The sequence below is a fragment of the Saccopteryx leptura genome, chromosome 6, assembly GCF_036850995.1.
Source record: "Saccopteryx leptura isolate mSacLep1 chromosome 6, mSacLep1_pri_phased_curated, whole genome shotgun sequence".
Taxonomy (NCBI): Eukaryota; Metazoa; Chordata; class Mammalia; order Chiroptera; family Emballonuridae; genus Saccopteryx; species Saccopteryx leptura.
In genome coordinates, this window is record NC_089508.1 from 74,850,036 (window position 1) to 74,868,956 (window position 18,921).

Sequence of the window (18,921 nt, forward strand, 5' to 3'; positions counted from 1 at the left end):
TTATTATATATAAACTATACCTCAATTCAAAAATAATTTAAAAGAAAATGGTGCCACTTCAATAAAAATCTTTAAAATGATTACAGTTTGAGAACTGTTCAGTGGTTGACTCAGTAAACTTGTCTTTAAAATAACAAGCAAATAATAGATCACATCTGCCTTATGATAGAATCTATTTCTCATTTACGTAGCTAGGGAGAATTCAGATCTTTAAAGACATTATAAAATAATATGTAGTTTACCTTTCCTTGGCAAACACTGAGGAGTAGTATGAACTCATAATGATGCAGAACTAAGGAAAAACCTATGGGCGGTACTTGATGTAAATAAAGAAAAGTGAAGTTTAATTTTTTAAACTGTATGCCCATTCTCCAAAAAAAGTATTTTATTATATATGTATTATATAAGTCATGCCAGAGGAATGAGCAATAATTATGAAATTTGGGGTTTTTTTTTATTTTATTCTAATTTTCATGTGAAAGTAGTATGCACACAGGTAAACCACCACCAAAACAGAAACAAAAGCTTTAGTTTCTTGAAATTCAATAATTACCCGAAGCTGCTTTCTAAGCATGGGGAAAAGACATTGCAAGACAATCAACAGAAAAACTATTTCCATTCTTGTCAATCTTGGGTACTATCTTCACCTTCTTCTTACTAAAACCAGAGACCATGGCTTTTTTTTTTTTTTTAGAAAGAGAGATGAGAAGCATCAACTTGTATTTGCAACACTTTAGTTGTTCATTGATTGCTTCTTGTCCTCTTTTTATATATATATGTGCTTATATTTTACTGATTTTAGAGAGAGAAAGGGAGAGGCAGGAACATTAATCTGTTCCTGTATGTGCCCTGACTGGGGACAGAACCAGCAACCTCTGCACTTCAGAACAATGTTCTAACCAACTGAGTTATCCAGCCAGGGCTCAGAGGATCATTGATTGCTTCTTATGCATGCCTTGACTGGGGGGCTCAAGCAGAGCCAGTGACCCCTTGCTCAAGCCAGTGACCATGGGATCATGTCAGTGATCCTACACCCAAGCTGGTGACCCTGCACTCATGATTGCAACCTCATGGTTTTGAACCTGGGACCTCAGCATACCAGGTTGACACCCTATCCAACGTGTCACCACCAGTCAGGAGATACCATCACTTTTGAATGTGAAACTATATAATATGCTTGTGTGAATATAGTGATTTCTAAAATATGGACATTTGTTTCTAGGATATATTTTTATATTATGTATCATATATAATTATTATTATATTATCTGGAGTAAGATCATTTATGTGGGCATATATGTAGGGCTTCTTACCTTTAACTAGAGGTTTCCATGTAGGTGGGAGTGAATGAAAGATACATTTATCTATGGGTGTGTCCACGCTCTTGCAAAAGTTTGTAAATGAGGTGTTGTGAACCGAAGGTAGACCAGTTACCAGAAGTAAGTGTGTGTAAATTTCAAACAGACAATGTTCCTACTCATGGAAGAAGGTAATTTTAAACACATTAAAAGCTTTCTACTTTATAGTGATAATCATTTTGTTTCTTTTTTTTTTTTTTTTTCTTTCAGTGTAAGGAGGGAAGACAGTGAGACAGATTCCTGCATGCACACTGACCAGGATCCACACAGCAACCCCTGTCTTGGGCTGATGCTCGAATCAACTGAGCTATTTTTAGAGCCTGAGGCAGAAGCTAGGACCAACCAAGCTATCCTCATTGCCTGGGCTGATGTCACTGGTTATGGGGGTGAGGGGGAGGGGGAAAGGGAGGGGAAGAGAAGCAGATGGTCACTTCTCTTTTGTGCTCTGACTAGGAATCAAACCCAGGACGTCCATATGCCAGGCTGACTATCCACTGAGCCAACCAGCTGGGATCAATAATCATCTTCTAAAAAGAGAGAAGGGAATAGTTAATAAACTGGTACATGTGAAACATCACATTAGGTACTTTATACCTATTATCTCACATAACCTTCACTGGTCACCTACACTAGTACAAATGAACCCAATTTTATAGATGAAGAATCTGAGCCTCGTCCAAAGCAACACAAGTAGAAATAGGTGGCAGAGTGGTCTGATTTCAGAGCCTGTAATCTCATTTTCTGCCACAAAATTGCAACTAAAAGGTGAAGAATAACAATTAGACTTTGTTCCAGTAATAAGAGCTCATTCCAGCTTTTAGGGATACGGAATATGATTTTAACTTTTTTATTTGGAGAGCTTACTTCACACCTTAGGAGAGAGACTGATAGCTGCTTGCTTAAGACTCAAGGCCACAAGGCTGAAAGGGCTCCAGGCTTTGGTTTCATTGCAAATGAGAACAAGCTTCTGACAGGGAAGAGCGCCCTCCTCTCCATGCTCCACGAGCATCTCCTGGTTCTGCTTCCCCAGCCACTTCTCTCAGTCCCCATAGGGACCAGATCCTCCTTCTCTGCTCATGTCCCTCATGACGACGTGCCTCTCTGTTCAGCTTTCACTTCATCTTAGCTGCCCTCTGCCCTGCAGGCGACCTCGTCCACACCCTCAGCTTCACCGCCCTTCACCTGTCTGCAGCTCACACCTCTGCAGTTCTCCAGAAGTAATCTACCCAGATAGCTCACTCAGCTCTCCAATGCAATGATTCCAAAGTCTAACTCATTTTCTTCCTTATCCACCCCTCCCTTGAACATTCCAATTTTTTTCTCCTTCCTGTATTCTTTGTTTTGGCATCACCACTTGCCCAGCTCCTCAGGTGAGAAGCCTGAGTCATTTGGGACTTCCCCCAGCTATATCCAATCAACCCTGAGGTCTTCCCCTCCATCGCTCTCAAATGCGTTCTTTTTTCTACTTCCTCTGCCAGCGCCTTGGTTAGTTCTGGCATGTGTCACCTGTACCCTGTAGCAGGTGGTCTCCGTCCTCCACCGTCCCTTCCAGCGTGCACCCCCATCTCTAGTTGCTGTAGCTGACACTCAACTTAAAACCCTTTTCTGGTTCCTTCGTGTCTGCAGGGTAGCAGCATAAAAGGCCAAGGACATTCCACCTGTTCCACTTTATACTCCACTGTTAAATCCCATTATTAAATTACTTCAAGTTTCCAGGATATACGTACGCTACTTTAACCCTCTCTGCCTTGCTAAACTGTGCCGCCACTTCAACTGCCTTGCAGAATTCTAATTACTGACTTTCCAAGAAACCAGATTGATTAGTCCTTAAGCGATCCATCCTCTCTGAGAAGCTTCCCTTGTACCCTGTGCTCATTTCTGTCCTTGCTTTACTGAAATTGTGTGAAGGAATTACACATGAATTTTAAACTCAATTGAACATGAACAAAAAGGGTCACACACAGAAAAAAAAATGGCTACAGGAATGACTGAGTCATTCACTCAGGGTGGGATGAGACATCCCGCTGCAATTTCCCCTGAAGCTAGGCAGGGTGCTCTTACCACTTGATTGCTGGCCCAGTTAATTATTTCAGAATGGGGTGACCTTTTGTTCCTAGAGGTTATGCACGAAGGGCCCTCATGTAATAACCTCCAGCCAAAATTTACCGCCCCTGAAGCTCTAGAGAACTCTTCCTCTCGATGTGCATGGCGGGTGGCCGACTGTGGAGCCCAGGTTCAGTGATGAAGCTTCCTGGTCTGGTGATGTGTTCCTCCGCAGTTTGGTGAGATTGTACATACTCATAATTCTCTTTTTCTTAGTCTGTTGCTTTAACTAGCTATTCCTCTAGAATCCAAGCTGATGTTTCTCCGTCTGATGTTGTATAGCTTACTTACTGTTACATTGATTCTTTCTCTTTATTCTGCTTTAGGTTACATAAATTCAAAACCCTTCTGATTTTGCCTTATTTTTAATTCTTATTAATCATAATAAGTTTCCCCCTAAAATCCATCAGTAATTGTAACTCTGGACCGTGCCTCCTGCACAGCACAAACTGCACGGCTTTGATTTGTTCATAGGTGTCTCCCTTTCCTACGCCAGATCCTTGACGCCGGCACAATGCCTACTGCATAGGGAATGCCCTGTAGTTGTACAACTTCTTCAATATCTAAATTACATGAAAATATTATATCTCAAATGTTTAAAGTTGAAAGTCCACATCCAAGAGCATCTTATCCCGATAAAACTCAAAAGAGATAGCAGCTCAACACAGCTTCTGTGGAATCATTTTGTTGACCACGTATTTGTCAAGTGTCCAGTACCACAATGTAGCAACCAAATGCAACCAGTGAGCCTTGAATTAGATTATGGACTTCAAAGTACAGTTACCAAGGACGTTATAATGATATAAAATGAAAATGGATTATTTATTAGGTGATATTTTGAAATTATGTTCAATTTCCTAGGGATGATGATAATGGTACTAGTCAGCTAGAATGTTCTTTCTCTTAGGCATACAAAGCTTTATGAAGTCTGTGTAGGGCCTGTAGTTGTGGCCGTCGCAGCCAGGCACATGCAGGTTCTTACTGAATTCGGACAGATGGTAAAGAAACTGCGGAGTGGGAGGATGGTGGGTCATTCCTTTTATTCTAGCCTCGGCACCCAGCTGGCGAGTAAACACAAACATACAGAAAGGCTCCAGAACCCACTCATTCAGCACTCACAAAGCTGCTGACACATCCAGGTTTTCCGAGAATCAAAGGCCCCCCACCAGCTCAGGTCCCTCTGTTCCCCATCTCCTTATCTCTGCACAAACTCTGCACAAACTAGCTTCTCCTTCGGCACCCCACCTTCTTGGCTGCCTTCTATCTTCCTTCTTCTTTACTCTCAAAACTTTTCAGTGTAAAACCCCTCCTCCAGAAAAAATTAGCATAACAAAGTCCCTTCCCAAGCAGGAAGGTAATTAGCCATTTCACTGGCAGTGGCCATTTTTAGCAATAAAAGTGAGCAAAATCAAATAACACAAATTTTACAAACTTATTTGCCCATCATCTGTAACTTATTTTCAAAGAACTTATTTTTTAAAAGCATAACAGTCTGGCCAGTGGTGCCGTGTATAGAGTGTCGGCCTGCTGTATGAACATCCTAGGTTCAATTCCCAGTCAGGCCACACAGGAGAAGCAACCATCTGCTTCTCCCTACCTTCCTCTCCTCCTTCTCTCCCCCTTTCCCTCCTGCAGCCAGTAGCTCAATTTTTTCAAGCATGGCCCTGGGCGCTGATGATGGTTTGATTGGTCCCAGCATCAGCCTCAGGTGCTAAAAATAGCTCAGTACTTGAGCATCATCCCCAGATGGGGTTGCCAGATGAATTTCAGTCGGGGCCCATGTGGGAATCTGCCCATCTCCCCTCCTCTCACCTAAAAAAAAAAAAAAAAAGAAAATAATATACAGAGATAGAGCAACTGTGTCAAAACATTAATTGATTAAAAAGTGTGGTTATTCTTTGTACTAATATTTCAACACTGCATATGTGAAAAATTTCAAAATAAAACCTTTGGGCAAAATGCTGAGAACACAACCAAAAATAAAATAGACCTTTTGAAATTTAAGTGTTAATATTGCTATTGGCCTTTCCACCTCCCCAACCTCTTCCCCAACCATGGTACCTCCCTTTGCCATGTTCACCACTTAAAAACACTATAGCTCAATCAGGTTTGTGTTGTCAAGTTGAAAGGCACAATGTCCCTCACAAATTTGCTCTCCTAGTTGGCCAAACACAACTCTTTATTTTTCTTTGCCTCAATGGTATTATTATCTTACAATTGAGAAGCTTACGCAAATTAAAGTGTGCTTCCTAATTGGTACTTGTAATTCCTTGAGATCAACCACTGGAGATTTTCATCTGGGAAAACTTGAGGTGATAAGGAAGCAACAAAGATCTTGTTTTAATCCTTTCAGAATTGCCAAGTCTAACAAGAGCAAGCTAATTTTTATTACTGTGAAGGTGATAAGAATTTAGCCTGTCTATTAAATTTCTATTACATTCAGAGATAAAGGCATTTATCACCTTTTTTCAAAAGAGTTAGCAAAGCTAGGTTTGTACCTAAGAGCAATAAAAATATATAGCTACACAAAAACTTGTACATGGCTATTTATAGCAGCATTGTTCATAAGAGCCAAAAAGGTGAAAATATTACAAATGTCCATCAGGTGGTGGATAAACAAAATATGGTGTATCTATACAGTGAAATATTAGTCATAAAAAGGAACTACATACTGATACATGACACACATGGATGGAATCTTGAAAAGATTATGCTAGCCTGACCTGTGGTGGCGCAATGGATAAAGCGTTGACCTGGAATGCTGAGGTCACCAGCTCAAAACGCCAGGCTTGCCTGGTCAAGGCTTATATGAGAAGCCATTATTACAAGTTGCTGCTTTGTCTGTCTCTCCTCTAAAAAAATAAAAATAAAATAAAACCAATAAATAAAATCTTAAAAAAATGTTCGGTGTAGCTTTAGCCCTGGCCAGATAGATAGTTTGGTTGGTTGGAGCATCGTCCCAAAGCACAGAGGTTGTGGTTCAACCCCTGGTCAGGGCACAGACAGGAGCAGATCAATGTTCCTAACTCTCTCTCTCCCTCCCTCCCTTCCTCTCTCACTAACATCAGTAAATTAAAACAAAGAGAAAAGCCCATTATGCTAAAGAAGCCAGAAACAAAGGCTACATAATGTATCATTTCATTTATATACAATGTCCAGGATAGGCAAACATTTATTCATGTCTGCCTGGGGCTGCAGGCAGACGCCCGGAATGAGGAGTGACTGCTAACGGGTACAGGGCTGCGGGAGAGGGTAATGAAAACGTTCTGGAATTAGATGGTAGAGATGGTGGTAAAACTTTGTGAATATACTAAAAACCACTGAACTGTTCACATTAAATGTCTGAATACAATGGCATGTCAATTATATCTCAATTGTTTGTCTAAAATGTTAACAAAAAGCACTTTTATGGAATAGACAAAGGGAAACACAGAGGTGTGCTGGGTTTGACTGCACCTTGGTCCCCAAGTCACCACTGGCCAGGATAAAGAAGTGCCCCAGACTCGGTAGGGTGCTGTCTATCCCTTCCATGACCTTCATAGGAGCATCTGTAGGCCAATCTCAGCATACCCCACATTCCTATTCACCACCAGAGTCCCAGTGTAATCCTCAGGCAAGTCTCACACCCCATCCTTTCTTCATTGTCCTTCATTGTACTCACCGTCTTTTATTCATCTTCCTCCAAAATCCGGTCTTGTTCATTGCTTTATCACACCTGCACCTAAACAGTGCCGGGCTACCAGTAGGTGCTCAATAAATTTCTGGGGGATGAATAAACTTGGAAGAAAAGTTTATGCAGAAATTTGCACTGAATATCAATTAAAATATGAAGCTCTATGCTTTAAAATGTGTTTCTCTAATCTTTAAGAAATCTTGCAGAAACGGTACTTTATTATAGATAATCTAATTTACCAATCTTTATACACTTTAAGGAAAACATTCAGGCATTATAAACAAAAATTTCAATAAGCAAAATTCAAATTTAGAAGAAACTTATTTTTAGACTATGTGGTTATTGCTGCACTACTTTTATTATTCCTTATCCACAGTCCAAACATGTAGGCAAGCCCTAAAAATGTAGCAGAAGCATTTCTGCACACTGGTATATATTTGCTAGTTTGTGCAGAAGTGTTTCCACTAGATTCATAGAGCACTCTTTGGAAGCAAGAGGCAAGGACTGGTCATCTGGTCGCTCTTCGGACCTTCTGCAACTCTTCAATGGGCTTCCATTGTTGGTTGATTGTTATAAGCTTAAATAAAAATGGAAAATAAAATGTTTCATTAGGATCTGTCCATACTCCTCCTTAGAAAAAGCATTATCATAGCATTTGTAATCAAAGAACCACCTCTTTCCGTCTCTAAAACATAAATAAAACAGTACTATGAGCTGGTTTCTATCCCTCTGTCCCTCCAAAAGCCCTTACATTCTTGAGTGTTACAGTATCAGAGAGAAAGGTCTTATAAATATGCTTCACTTTCACTTAACAGGATCTAGATTTTTAAATTTCCCATGATTTTGCGTGAACTGCAAGTTTAAAAAGTGAGCCTGTTCCTCATGAGTGGATGTGTAATGCTCCTAGCACAAGGTGTGGCATATAGTAGGCTCTAAACAAAATGTCCTTGTTGTAATTACTAAATAAAAGTACAAATAATAAGTCATACAGTAAGGGAAAAGGGACAGAGCTATACAAACGGTCCTTGACTCCCAATGAACTCAGTCAGAGATTTCATTTACCCTCACAAGCTTTCTATTACCCCAGGACCTAGGAGATGTAGGTAGTTTTAAAAGAGCCTAAATGGCCTGACCAGGCGGTGGCACAGTGGATAGACTGTTGGACTGGGATGTGGAGGACCCAGGTTCAAGACCCCGATGTCGTCAGCTTGAGCGTGGGCTCATCTGCTTTGAGCAAGGCTCACCAGCTTGAACCCAAGGTCACTGGCTCGAGCAAGGGGTCACTAAGTCTGCTGTAGCCCCCCGGTCAAGGCACATATGAGAAATCAATCAATGAACAACTAAGGAGCCACAACGAAGAATTGATATTTCTCATCTCTCTCCCTTCCTGTCTGTCTGTGCCTCTCTCTGACTCTGTCTCTGACACACACACACACACACACACACACACACACACACACACAAAAGATCCTAAATGTTCTTACTAGCTCAAATTGTGTTATTTGAAAGTTTTGTTTAAAAAAAAAAATAGCCTGACCAGGTAGTGGTGCAGCAGATAGAGCATCAGACTGGGACGCGAAGGACCCAGGTTTGAAAACCCGAGGTCACCGGCTTGAGCGCGGGCTCATCTGGTTTGAGCAAGGGGTCACTCGGTTTGCTGTAGCCCCCCCCCTCCATCAAGGCACATATGAGAAAGCAAATAGTGAACAATTAAGGTGCCACAATGAAGAATTGATGCTTCTCATCTCACTCCCTTCCTGTCTGTTTGTCCCTATCTGTTCCTCTCTCTCTGTCGATCACAAAAAAAAAACCCTTTCCTGACAGACCTAAGTAGTGTTCAGTCTAACAGACTAAATGTTTACTTCTAAAATATTTAAAATGTAAAGTCTCAGCAATAGTTTCAAAAGAATAAGTGAATATTAGCTACTTTTGCTTAAAGTGAATGCTACATTCATTTTCAGGAACTCCTATAATGTGTCACAATAGACCTCATAGTAACTTTAGATATATAATGGATAAAATGAGATAATGTATTACAATAATGATAAGAGTTAATAATTGAGTGCTTACTGTGGGCCAGGCATGGTACTATGTATTTTATCTTAATTCTCTTAATGCTGTTATTTTGCCCATTTTATAGATTCTGACAATTTTGCCCATTTTATAGATTCTGACAGCTTCAGAAAGGCCAAGCTGTCTAAAATCATCTGAGAGTAATGCAACAAGAATTTGAACTAGATCTCTACAGCTCTTTGGCATTCTCTTTAATACTACATTAAATGGCACCCTAAAAGTAAAAGGTATAAAATTTATTTGGTTGACAACAATGCTAAGGCTTGTGATAAATGTAAATCACTTTTTTTTTTTTTTTTTTTTTTTTAGGTGAGAGGAGAAAAGATAGTGACTGGGATCCATCTGGCAACCCTGTTTGGGCCTATGCTCAAATCAACCAAGTAATTTTTAAAGCCTGAGGCAGATGTGCTCCAATGGAGCTATCCTCAGTGCCCAGGGCCATGCTTGAACCAACCAAGCCACTGGCTGAGGAAGAAGAGGAAGGGAAGGGAGAGAGAGGGGGTGAAATAAGCATAAGATCACTTCTCCTGTGTGCCCTTACTAGGAATTGAACCTGGGACATCTATACTCTGGGCTGACGCTCTATCTACTCAGCCATCAACCAGGGTCATACATCACTTTTTAATTCAGCAATACCTTTCGAGGTACAGTAGGTTCTATATTTTCCCAAGGTTCTGGATTTCTTTTTCGATCAATGCTGAAAATAAAAGATAGCTGGTTAAACGTTAAAGTAGGTGAATTTATCCAACGCTGATATAAACACGCTAGGGAGAGACCCGACTGCATGCTAAGGCATTCATCTGTTAGTTAACTGAAATTGATGGAAGATTCCTTAAAGGAGCTTCACCATTTGGCTCAAATATTAAGGATTAATTCCTCTGTAGGTTCAAAGATCTGAATTCCCTTTATAGGGCTAGACTGGAGAATGTTTTCATAAGCTGAATAGCAATAGCGGTGGAAGTCCAGGCTAAGATGAAGCAACAAGGCTCTTGCCCTGGTTTCTGGGACCAACACCAGGGCTGTGCTCGAACTCTGTGTGGGTGGTGAACTGCAGGGCCCTAGGCCCCTCTGCCAGAACTGCCCTTTCTAGCCTGGCACTGGGCCAAACTCAGTTTCACGTTTCTCTCTTCCTCATATTCCAGGATACATGGAATTTTACCTTATTATATCCACAGCTGAGATGAGATTCATTATAAACAACTGAATCTATATACTCTACCACATTAGCAAAGATCCTTCTAGTGAACTGAGATTTTAAAATTTCATTGAAAATGATCTAAGTTTGATGATGTATATATCCCAAAAGACCATTTAAGAATTTCACATGTCAAAACTTAAGTTAAAAAAAAATCAACCTTTACTTTGCTGCAGGAGAAGAGGGGGGCCAACGGATAAGAGGATATTTAGAATTAAGGAACAAACTGATTTTTATGAACATCAGACCTTAATAGTCTTCTGATATCAGGATGCTTTCTAACCCTAATTCCAACTTCACAATTTGATGTTCTTGTCCTGGGGGGAAAACTAGGAAACTGATATCATACATTTCATCAACTGAAGGTCATTCTAACATTGCTAAAAGCGTCTCTATAAATGATGACTACTTACATCACATCAGATTTTTTAAGGGAATATACAGCAAAGGACGAAGCTCCACTCGCTGCCATCGTCATAATCAGCACCAAAGGGATAAGCTAACAGAGAACAGGTTGAGGGTAAGTATTCCAATGTCACCATGTGAAAGATTTGAAATAGAATAGCGATATACCACCTGTTCATTTTTTAAAGTATTTTTTTTAAGTCTTTATTTTTTATTTATTTATTTATTTATTACAGAGACAGAGAGTGAGTCAGAGCGAGGGATAGACAGGGATAGACAGACCGACAGACCAGAACGGAGAGAGATGAGAAGCATCAATCATTAGTTTTTCATTGCGCTTGCAACACCTTAGTTGTTCATTGATTGCTTTCTCATATGTGCCTTGACCGCGGGCCCTCAGCAGACCGAGTAACCCCTTGTTGGACCCAGCGACCTTGGGTTCAAGCTGGTAGACTTTTGCTCAAACCAGATGAGCCCACGCTCAAGGAGGCAACCTCGGGGTCTCGAACCTGGGTCCTATGCATCCCAGTCCAACGCTCTATCCACTGCGCCACCGCCTGGTCAGGCCTGTTCATTTTTTAAAATTAAAATATTTTCAAGATTTTCAGTTGCTTTAAATACTTACTTCCTTCTTTTTCATCAGGAGTTGGAAAAAGTTCATGGTGACCTCTGTGTAGTAGAATACCCAATCTAGAGTTAAAAAAAAAAAAAATCCAAGATATTGATCAAAACTTCAGCCTCTAGGAAGGACCCAGTCCGGTGGGCACCCTTAGGGCCAACTCCAAAAGGCAGCCTGGAACCGCTCACCTGGGGGCGGGGTGGGGCAACGCGCGGACGATGCTAACGACCACAAACAAACGAGGCTACGGCTTCCACTCCTTATATACCGACCACAACCGCTCCGGAAGGGCCGGGCCAGGGCGTTCTGGTCACGGGTCGGGCGGGGGACGTGCGAGACCTGACTCGCTTTCCCCATTCGGAGCCCGGCGCCCGCGAGGCTGCGCATCCGAATGCGCGCGCCGGCGCCCCCTGGCGCTCACTGAGTTTTTTACCTGCCGCCTGGCGCGAGCCCAGGCTGGGCGCTGGCGCTCTGGGTGGCCCCAGCCATCCCAGGAGCCTGCAAGGGAGTAGTAGACCTGAGAACGAGGAGGACCGCTGATGGCCTAGGGCTGGGTAAAAACCAACACCTCTAAAAGGGGGTCCGGAAAAGGAGCTGCAGAGCCGGAGGTGCCCAGTGGGGAGGCTCCCAGACGCAGGTCGCTAAATTAGAGCTCATCCAATCACATTAAAAGCTTCAAAATGTGATAAAGCGCACATATGGAGATAGTTAAAATCAAATTGTAAAGTTCCTTTCAGAATAATTTCCATGTCCTGATTTCCACACACACACACACACACACACACACACACACACCCCCAGTAAAAACGTCAGGGGTGAAGGAGAACAAAAAAGAACGGTTTCTAGAATAAGGTCCGTCTCTGAGATGACCGGGCCTGTGGGCTTCATCTTGAGGTACGTCCCCTTTTAACTCACCCCTTAGCTAGCAGCTCCGCCTTGCACAGAGTATGCCGGCGGCTACAAAACCGGGAAAATAATATTAACAGTTACATTAGAACAGGAGCTGTGTTCCAGACACTGCCACAATCCTCTCGACATTTTTGCAAGGTACGTTATTTAGGCTCAGAGATACTTAAGTTACACAACCAGTAAGTGACGGAGTTTTCCTCAGGACCCAGGTCTGGCTGGCACTCAACACCACTGTTCTTCGAGTACCCTGCTCTTAACTACCGCAATTAAACCAAACACACAAGCTCAGTTATTTCAAGTTATTTTAAAAACACTTATTTTAAAACTTTTTTTTTTGTATTTTTCCGAAGTTGAGAGCGGAGGGGGGGCGGGGGCGGAGGCAGACAGACAGACTCCCACAGGCGCCCAACCGGGATCCACCCAGTATGCCCACCAGGGGGCGATGCTCCCCATTTGGAGCGGGAGGGGAAGAGAGAGAGAGAGAGAGCGAGAAAGGAGAGGGGGAAGGATGGAGAAGCAGATGGGCGCTTCTCCTGTGTGCCCGACTCGGAATCGAACCCGGGACTTCCACACGCCGGCTGGCATTCTACCGCTGAGTCAACTGGCCAGGGCCTTAAAACTTTTTAAAGTTCAAGCTATAAGTTAAGGTTAAAACGAAAACATCGTATTGTTCTCTGGAAAAGACCAACAATATAGTTCTCTTTCAACCCATTTTAGTTCTAGACAGGGGCTTTGCATTCAAAAGGATGTGACTTCGGGGTCCACCGCTGCCATACTTTATTAGCTGACTTCGAGGAAACTACGTACCTAACTGTTATGACTCAGTTTGTAAATCTGTAAACTAGGGACAAAACCTAGCTCAGAAGAAAGATGAAAAAAAATGTTAGAATGAACGCAAAACATGTGGCATTCTACCAGTAACTATTACTTGACAAGATTTGTTTTATATAAGATAGATCATAAATGTAGCTACTCACTCATTTATTCTGACAACTGTATTCTGACAAGTGTAACCCCAGAGCTGTAACAGGAGATATTTGCCTATTGGTTAGATTCACATCAGATACTTAAGAAAATGCAGAATTAATTCTACCTATTGTGTTTTGAAGAGAATTAGAGAAGCCTTTTAGTGCTCTCTGCTTTTTCTGCAAGAATTCTAAAGCCACTTTTGTCAGAAGGTTCTTTAAAAAAAAGTGTAAATTTGTTAATTAAAGATACGGTTTTTTTCTAGGAAGGAAGGTAGAAGGAAAAAAGGAAGAAATCTCAGAATGCATCATGACCTGCAAATTAAAATTAAAATGTGTACTTTTTGCCTTGTATGACCTTACACTCAGAGCCCTGATGTCATTTCTTTTCAAAATGCAGTGGTTTTGTAGCAGTCTGGGCATTATTCTGAGAATGAGGGCACAGTAAATTAAAAAGATTAATGAGACACAAATCTCTTATTTCAAGATTCTTACAATTTAGTGCCCATAAATAAATCTAACCCCAGGCATTATCTGGTGCCAAAAAAAGATGATTAATTCTGACTAAGGGGGTCTGAGAAAACTTACCAAAGGTGAAAGTATTTATTTAAACAAATAGACAAACCAACCGTAAAAAGACATTTGGGGGGAAATTAGGGAAACTTCAAATACAGAACAGGTATGAAATAACATTAAAGGAGTTTTGTTCATTTTGTTAGGTGTGATAATGGTGTTATGGTTATGTATACATATATATTTATATATAAAAAACCATTTTTGAATGTATAAATATGAAAATAGTTAAGGGAGAAATGTTAAGGATTTAGTTTAAAACACTTCAGTTATGGAACATTCTCAAGAATTGACCATATGTTGGGCCACAAAGACAATATCAGCAAATTTAGAAAAATTGAAATTGTACCAAGCATATTTTCTGATCATAAAGCCTTGAAACTAGAATTCAACTGCAAAAAAGAGGGGGAAAAACCCACAAAAATGTGGAAACTAAACAACATACTTCTAAAAAATGAATGGGTCAAAGAAGAAATAAGCGCAGAGATCAAAAGATACATACAGACAAATGAAAATGAAAATACGACATATCAGAATCTCTGGGATGCAGCAAAAGCAGTAATAAGAGGAAAGTTCATATCACTTCAGGCCTATATGAACAAACAAGAGAGAGCCGAAGTAAACCACTTAACTTCACACCTTAAGGAACTAGAAAAAGAAGAACAAAGACAACCCAAAACCAGCCGAAGAAAGGAGATAATAAAAATCAGAGCAGAAATAAATGAAATAGAGAACAGAAAAACTATAGAAAAAATCAATAAAACAAGGAGCTGGTTCTTTGAAAAGATCAACAAAATTGACAAACCCTTGGCAAGACTCACCAAGGAAAAAAGGCACAGGACTCAAATAAATAAAATCCAAAATGAAAGAGGAGAGATCACCACAGACATCATAGATATACAAAGAATTATTGTAGAATACTATGAAAAATTATATGCCACCAAATACAACAATCTAGAAGAAATGGATAAATTCCTAGAACAATACAACCTTCCTAGACTGAGTCATGAAGAAGCAGAAAGCCTAAACAGACCAATCAGCAGGGAGGAAATAGAAAAAACTATTAAAAACCTCCCCAAAAATAAAAGTCCAGGCCCAGACGGTTATACTAGTGAATTCTATCAAACATTCAAAGAAGACTTGGTTCCTATTCTACTCAAAGTCTTCCAAAAAATTGAAGAAGAAGCAATACTTCCAAACACATTTTATGAGGCCAACATAACCCTCATACAAAAACCTGGCAAGGATGGCACAAAGAAAGAAAACTACAGACCAATATCTCTAATGAATACAGATGCTAAAATTCTAAACAAAATACTGGCAAACCGAATACAACAACATATTAAAAAAATAATACATCATGATCAAGTGGGATTCATCCCAGAATCTCAAGGATGGTTCAACATACGCAAAACGGTTAACGTAATACACCATATCAACAAAACAAAGAACAAAAACCACATGATCTTATCAATAGATGCAGAAAAGGCTTTTGATAAAATACAACACAATTTTATGTTTAAGACTCTCAACAAAATGGGTATAGAAGGAAAATATCTCAACATGATAAAGGCCATATATGATAAACCATCAGCCAACATCATTTTAAATGGCATAAAACTGAGGACTTTCTACCTTAAATCAGGAACAAGACAGGGTTGTCCACTCTCTCCACTCTTATTTAACGTGGTGCTAGAAGTTCTGGCCAGAGCATTCAGACAAGACAAAGAAATAAAAGGCATCCATATTGGAAAAGAAGAAGTAAAGGTATCACTTTTTGCTGATGATATGATCCTATACATCGAAAACCCGAAGGACTCCACAAAAAGATTATTAGAAACAATAAACCAATACAGTAAGGTCGCAGGATACAAAATTAACATACAGAAGTCCATAGCCTTTCTCTATGCCAACAATGAAATATTAGAAAACGAACTCAAAAAAATAATCCCCTTCACGATTGCAACAAAAAAAATAAAATACCTAGGAATAAACATAACAAAGAATGTAAAGGACCTATATAATGAAAATTACAAAGCATTGTTAAGGGAAATCGAAAAAGATACAATGAGATGGAAAAATATTCCTTGTTCTTGGATAGGAAGAATAAATATAATCAAAATGGCCATATTACCCAAAGCAATATACAAATTTAATGCAATTCCCATCAAAATCCCTATGAGATTTTTTAAAGAAATGGAACAAAAAATCATCAGATTTATATGGAACTATAAAAAACCCCGAATAGCCAAAACAATCCTAAGGAAAAAGAATGAAGCTGGGGGCATTACAATACCTGACTTTAAACTATATTATAGGGCCACAATAATCAAAACAGCATGGTATTGGCAGAAAAATAGACACTCAGACCAATGGAACAGAATAGAAAGCCCAGAAATAAAACCACATATATATGGTCAAATAATCTTTGATAAAGGGGCCAACAACACACAATGGAGAAAAGAAAGCCTCTTCAACAAATGGTGTTGGGAAAACTGGAAAGCCACATGCAAAAGAATGAAACTCGACTACAGCCTGTCCCCGTGTACTAAAATTAATTCAAAATGGATCAAAGACCTAAATATAAGACCTGAAACAATAAAGTACATAGAAGAAGACATAGGTACTAAACTCACGGACCTGGGTTTTAAAGAACATTTTATGAACTTGACTCCAATGGCAAGAGAAGTGAAGGCAAAGATAAATGAATGGGACTACATCAGAATAAAAAGTTTTTGCTCAGCAAGAGAAACTGATATAAAAATAAACAGACAGTCAACTAAATGGGAAATGATATTTTCAAACAACAGCTCAGATAAGGGCCTAATATCCAAAATTTACAAAGAACTCATAAAACTCAACAACAAACAAACAAACAATCCAATAAAAAAATGGGAAGAGGACATGAATAGACACTTCTCCCAGGAAGAGATACAAATGGCCAACAGATATATGAAAAAATGCTCAGCTTCATTAGTTATTAGGGAAATGCAAATCAAAACTACAATGAGATACCACCTCACCCCTGTTAGATTAGCTATGATCAACAAGACGGGTAGTAGCAAATGTTGGAGAGGCTGTGGAGAAAAAGGAACCCTCATTCACTGTTGGTGGGACTGTAAAGTAGTACAACCATTATGGAGGAAAGTATGGTGGTTCCTCAAAAAACTGAAAATAGAACTACCTTATGACCCAGCAATCCCTCTACTGGGTATATACCCCAAAACCTCAGAAACATTGATACGTGAAGACACATGTAGCCCCCATGTTCATTGCAGCACTGTTCACAGTGGCCAAGACATGGAAACAACCAAAAAGCCCTTCAATAGAAGACTGGATAAAGAAGATGTGGCACATATACACTATGGAATACTACTCAGCCATAAGAAACGATGACATCAGATCATTTACAGCAAAATGGTGGGATCTTGATAACATTATAAGGAGTGAAATAAGTAAATCAGAAAAAAACAAGAACTACATGATTCCATACATTGGTGGAACATAAAAATGAGACTAAGAGACATGGACAAGAGTGTGGTGGTTACCAGGGGTGGGGGGAGGGAGGACAGGGGGAGAGTTAGGGGGAGGGGGAGGGGCACAGAGAACTAGATAGAGGGTGGCGAAGGACAATCTGACTTTGGGCGAGGGGTATGCAACATAATTTAATGACAAAATAACCTAGACATGTTTTCTTTGAATATATGTACCCTGATTTATTAATGTCATCCCATTACCATTAATAAAAATTTATTTAAAAAATAAATAAATAAAAAAATAAAACACTTCAGTTAAAAAACAATGAAGCAAATTTAGCAAAATAGTACTCAATCTAGATGTTGGTATGTGGGAGTTTGTTACTCTATTATGTACATTTGAAAATGTTCAGAAAATGTTTTAAAAATTCACATATTGTATGTAGTTACAGATATAATATACCCCTATAACCTTTAAGATGTTTATTTCTATTGCAGCAATAAGAATTATACCCCGAGAGCCACATTTTCCCCTTTCAGTAAATTCCCAGGATCATTGAATTTGTGGGATATGCAAGGTCAGTATGTAATCTGGCCTTTCCCAGGACAACTAGCAGGCACAACTTTCAAACCCCAGAGAAACCCACTCAGGACACTTCACCCTCTGTGGCTGCCGCAAAGCCCATAATCCCTTTGGGGGCTTCCTCTCCCCACTCGTTGCCAGAAACTTCTAGAAACTTCTCTAGCTGCTGCAACCCAGGCTGTTATGGACTTGGAGCCATGACTGCTTGGTTCCCACCAGGAAATTTAACAGGAATTTAAACTTAGATTTTAATCAGCCCAGGTCAGTCTTTATACAAAAAAATATTCTTTTATTAAATATTTTTTGTTACAATTCTTTCTGCCCATCCTTCAGTGGCTAGTTACCAGGTGTAGCAAATACTAGATTCGCTAAATTTTGGAAGGTCTGGAGGTGTACTACTATATTGTTTAAGACTTTTAGTGTGGTTCAGAAAAGAGTTTGTGCTCAGGGTTCAGGGGAAACTAGTCTTATTTCCCCAGGTGCTTAGAAACTGAAGTGTTACTTCCCTCTCCAATTAAGAACAGCTTTTGGCCCTGGCTGAATGCCTCCTTTGGTTGGAGCATCATCCCAAAGTGCAGAGGTTGTCAGTTTAAACCCTGGTCAGGGCAAATACGGTAACAGATGTTCCTGTCTCTTTCTTGCTCTTTCCTTTCCTCTCTCTCAGATGAATAAAACATTAAATATATATATATTTAAAAATAAACAAAAACAGCTTTTGGAAGTGGCCCAGAGCCATCCTCAAATCACGTTAAAACGGAGTCAAAGCCAGAACGTTGGTGGTCAGCAAAGGGGAAGGGGAGTGGGGGGAGGAAGAGAAGGGTAAGGGGATCAGATATATGGTGGTGGAAGACTAGGCTTGGGGTGGAGAGCACACAGTAGGATATACAGATGTTGCACACCTGAATTTTAAACATTATTAACTAGTATTACACCAATGAATTTAAAAATAAATGAATAAAAATAAAAACAGAGTCAAAGAAATTCTTGAT

The 18,921-nt window shown here is 40.0% G+C and overlaps 1 protein-coding gene across 1 annotated transcript; it reads right to left on the reverse strand.

The window, feature by feature from the left end:
• Nucleotides 1-7,301: 7,301 nt before the first annotated feature.
• On the reverse strand, nt 7,302-11,779 carry C6H15orf48 (chromosome 6 C15orf48 homolog). The gene is made up of 5 exons (XM_066342131.1): nt 11,615-11,779; nt 11,433-11,497; nt 10,816-10,901; nt 9,844-9,904; nt 7,302-7,711 (listed from the first exon to the last, which is right to left on the reverse strand). Exons 2-5 carry the CDS (start codon nt 11,466-11,468, stop codon nt 7,643-7,645), a joined length of 252 nt encoding a protein of 83 aa, XP_066198228.1. The 5' UTR covers nt 11,469-11,497; nt 11,615-11,779; the 3' UTR covers nt 7,302-7,642.
• Nucleotides 11,780-18,921: the final 7,142 nt, after the last annotated feature.

Coding starts and splice junctions, on each gene's coding strand:
- C6H15orf48 (XM_066342131.1), bottom strand. CDS start 11,468: ATGAACTTTTTCCAACTCCTGATGAAAAAGAAGGAA. Junction 9,905..10,815: donor CTTAAAAAATCTGATGTGAT/GTAAGTAGTCAT, acceptor TTTTATTTTCAG/CATTGATCGAAAAAGAAATC. Junction 7,712..9,843: donor AACCTACTGTACCTCGAAAG/GTATTGCTGAAT, acceptor TTTTTATTTAAG/CTTATAACAATCAACCAACA.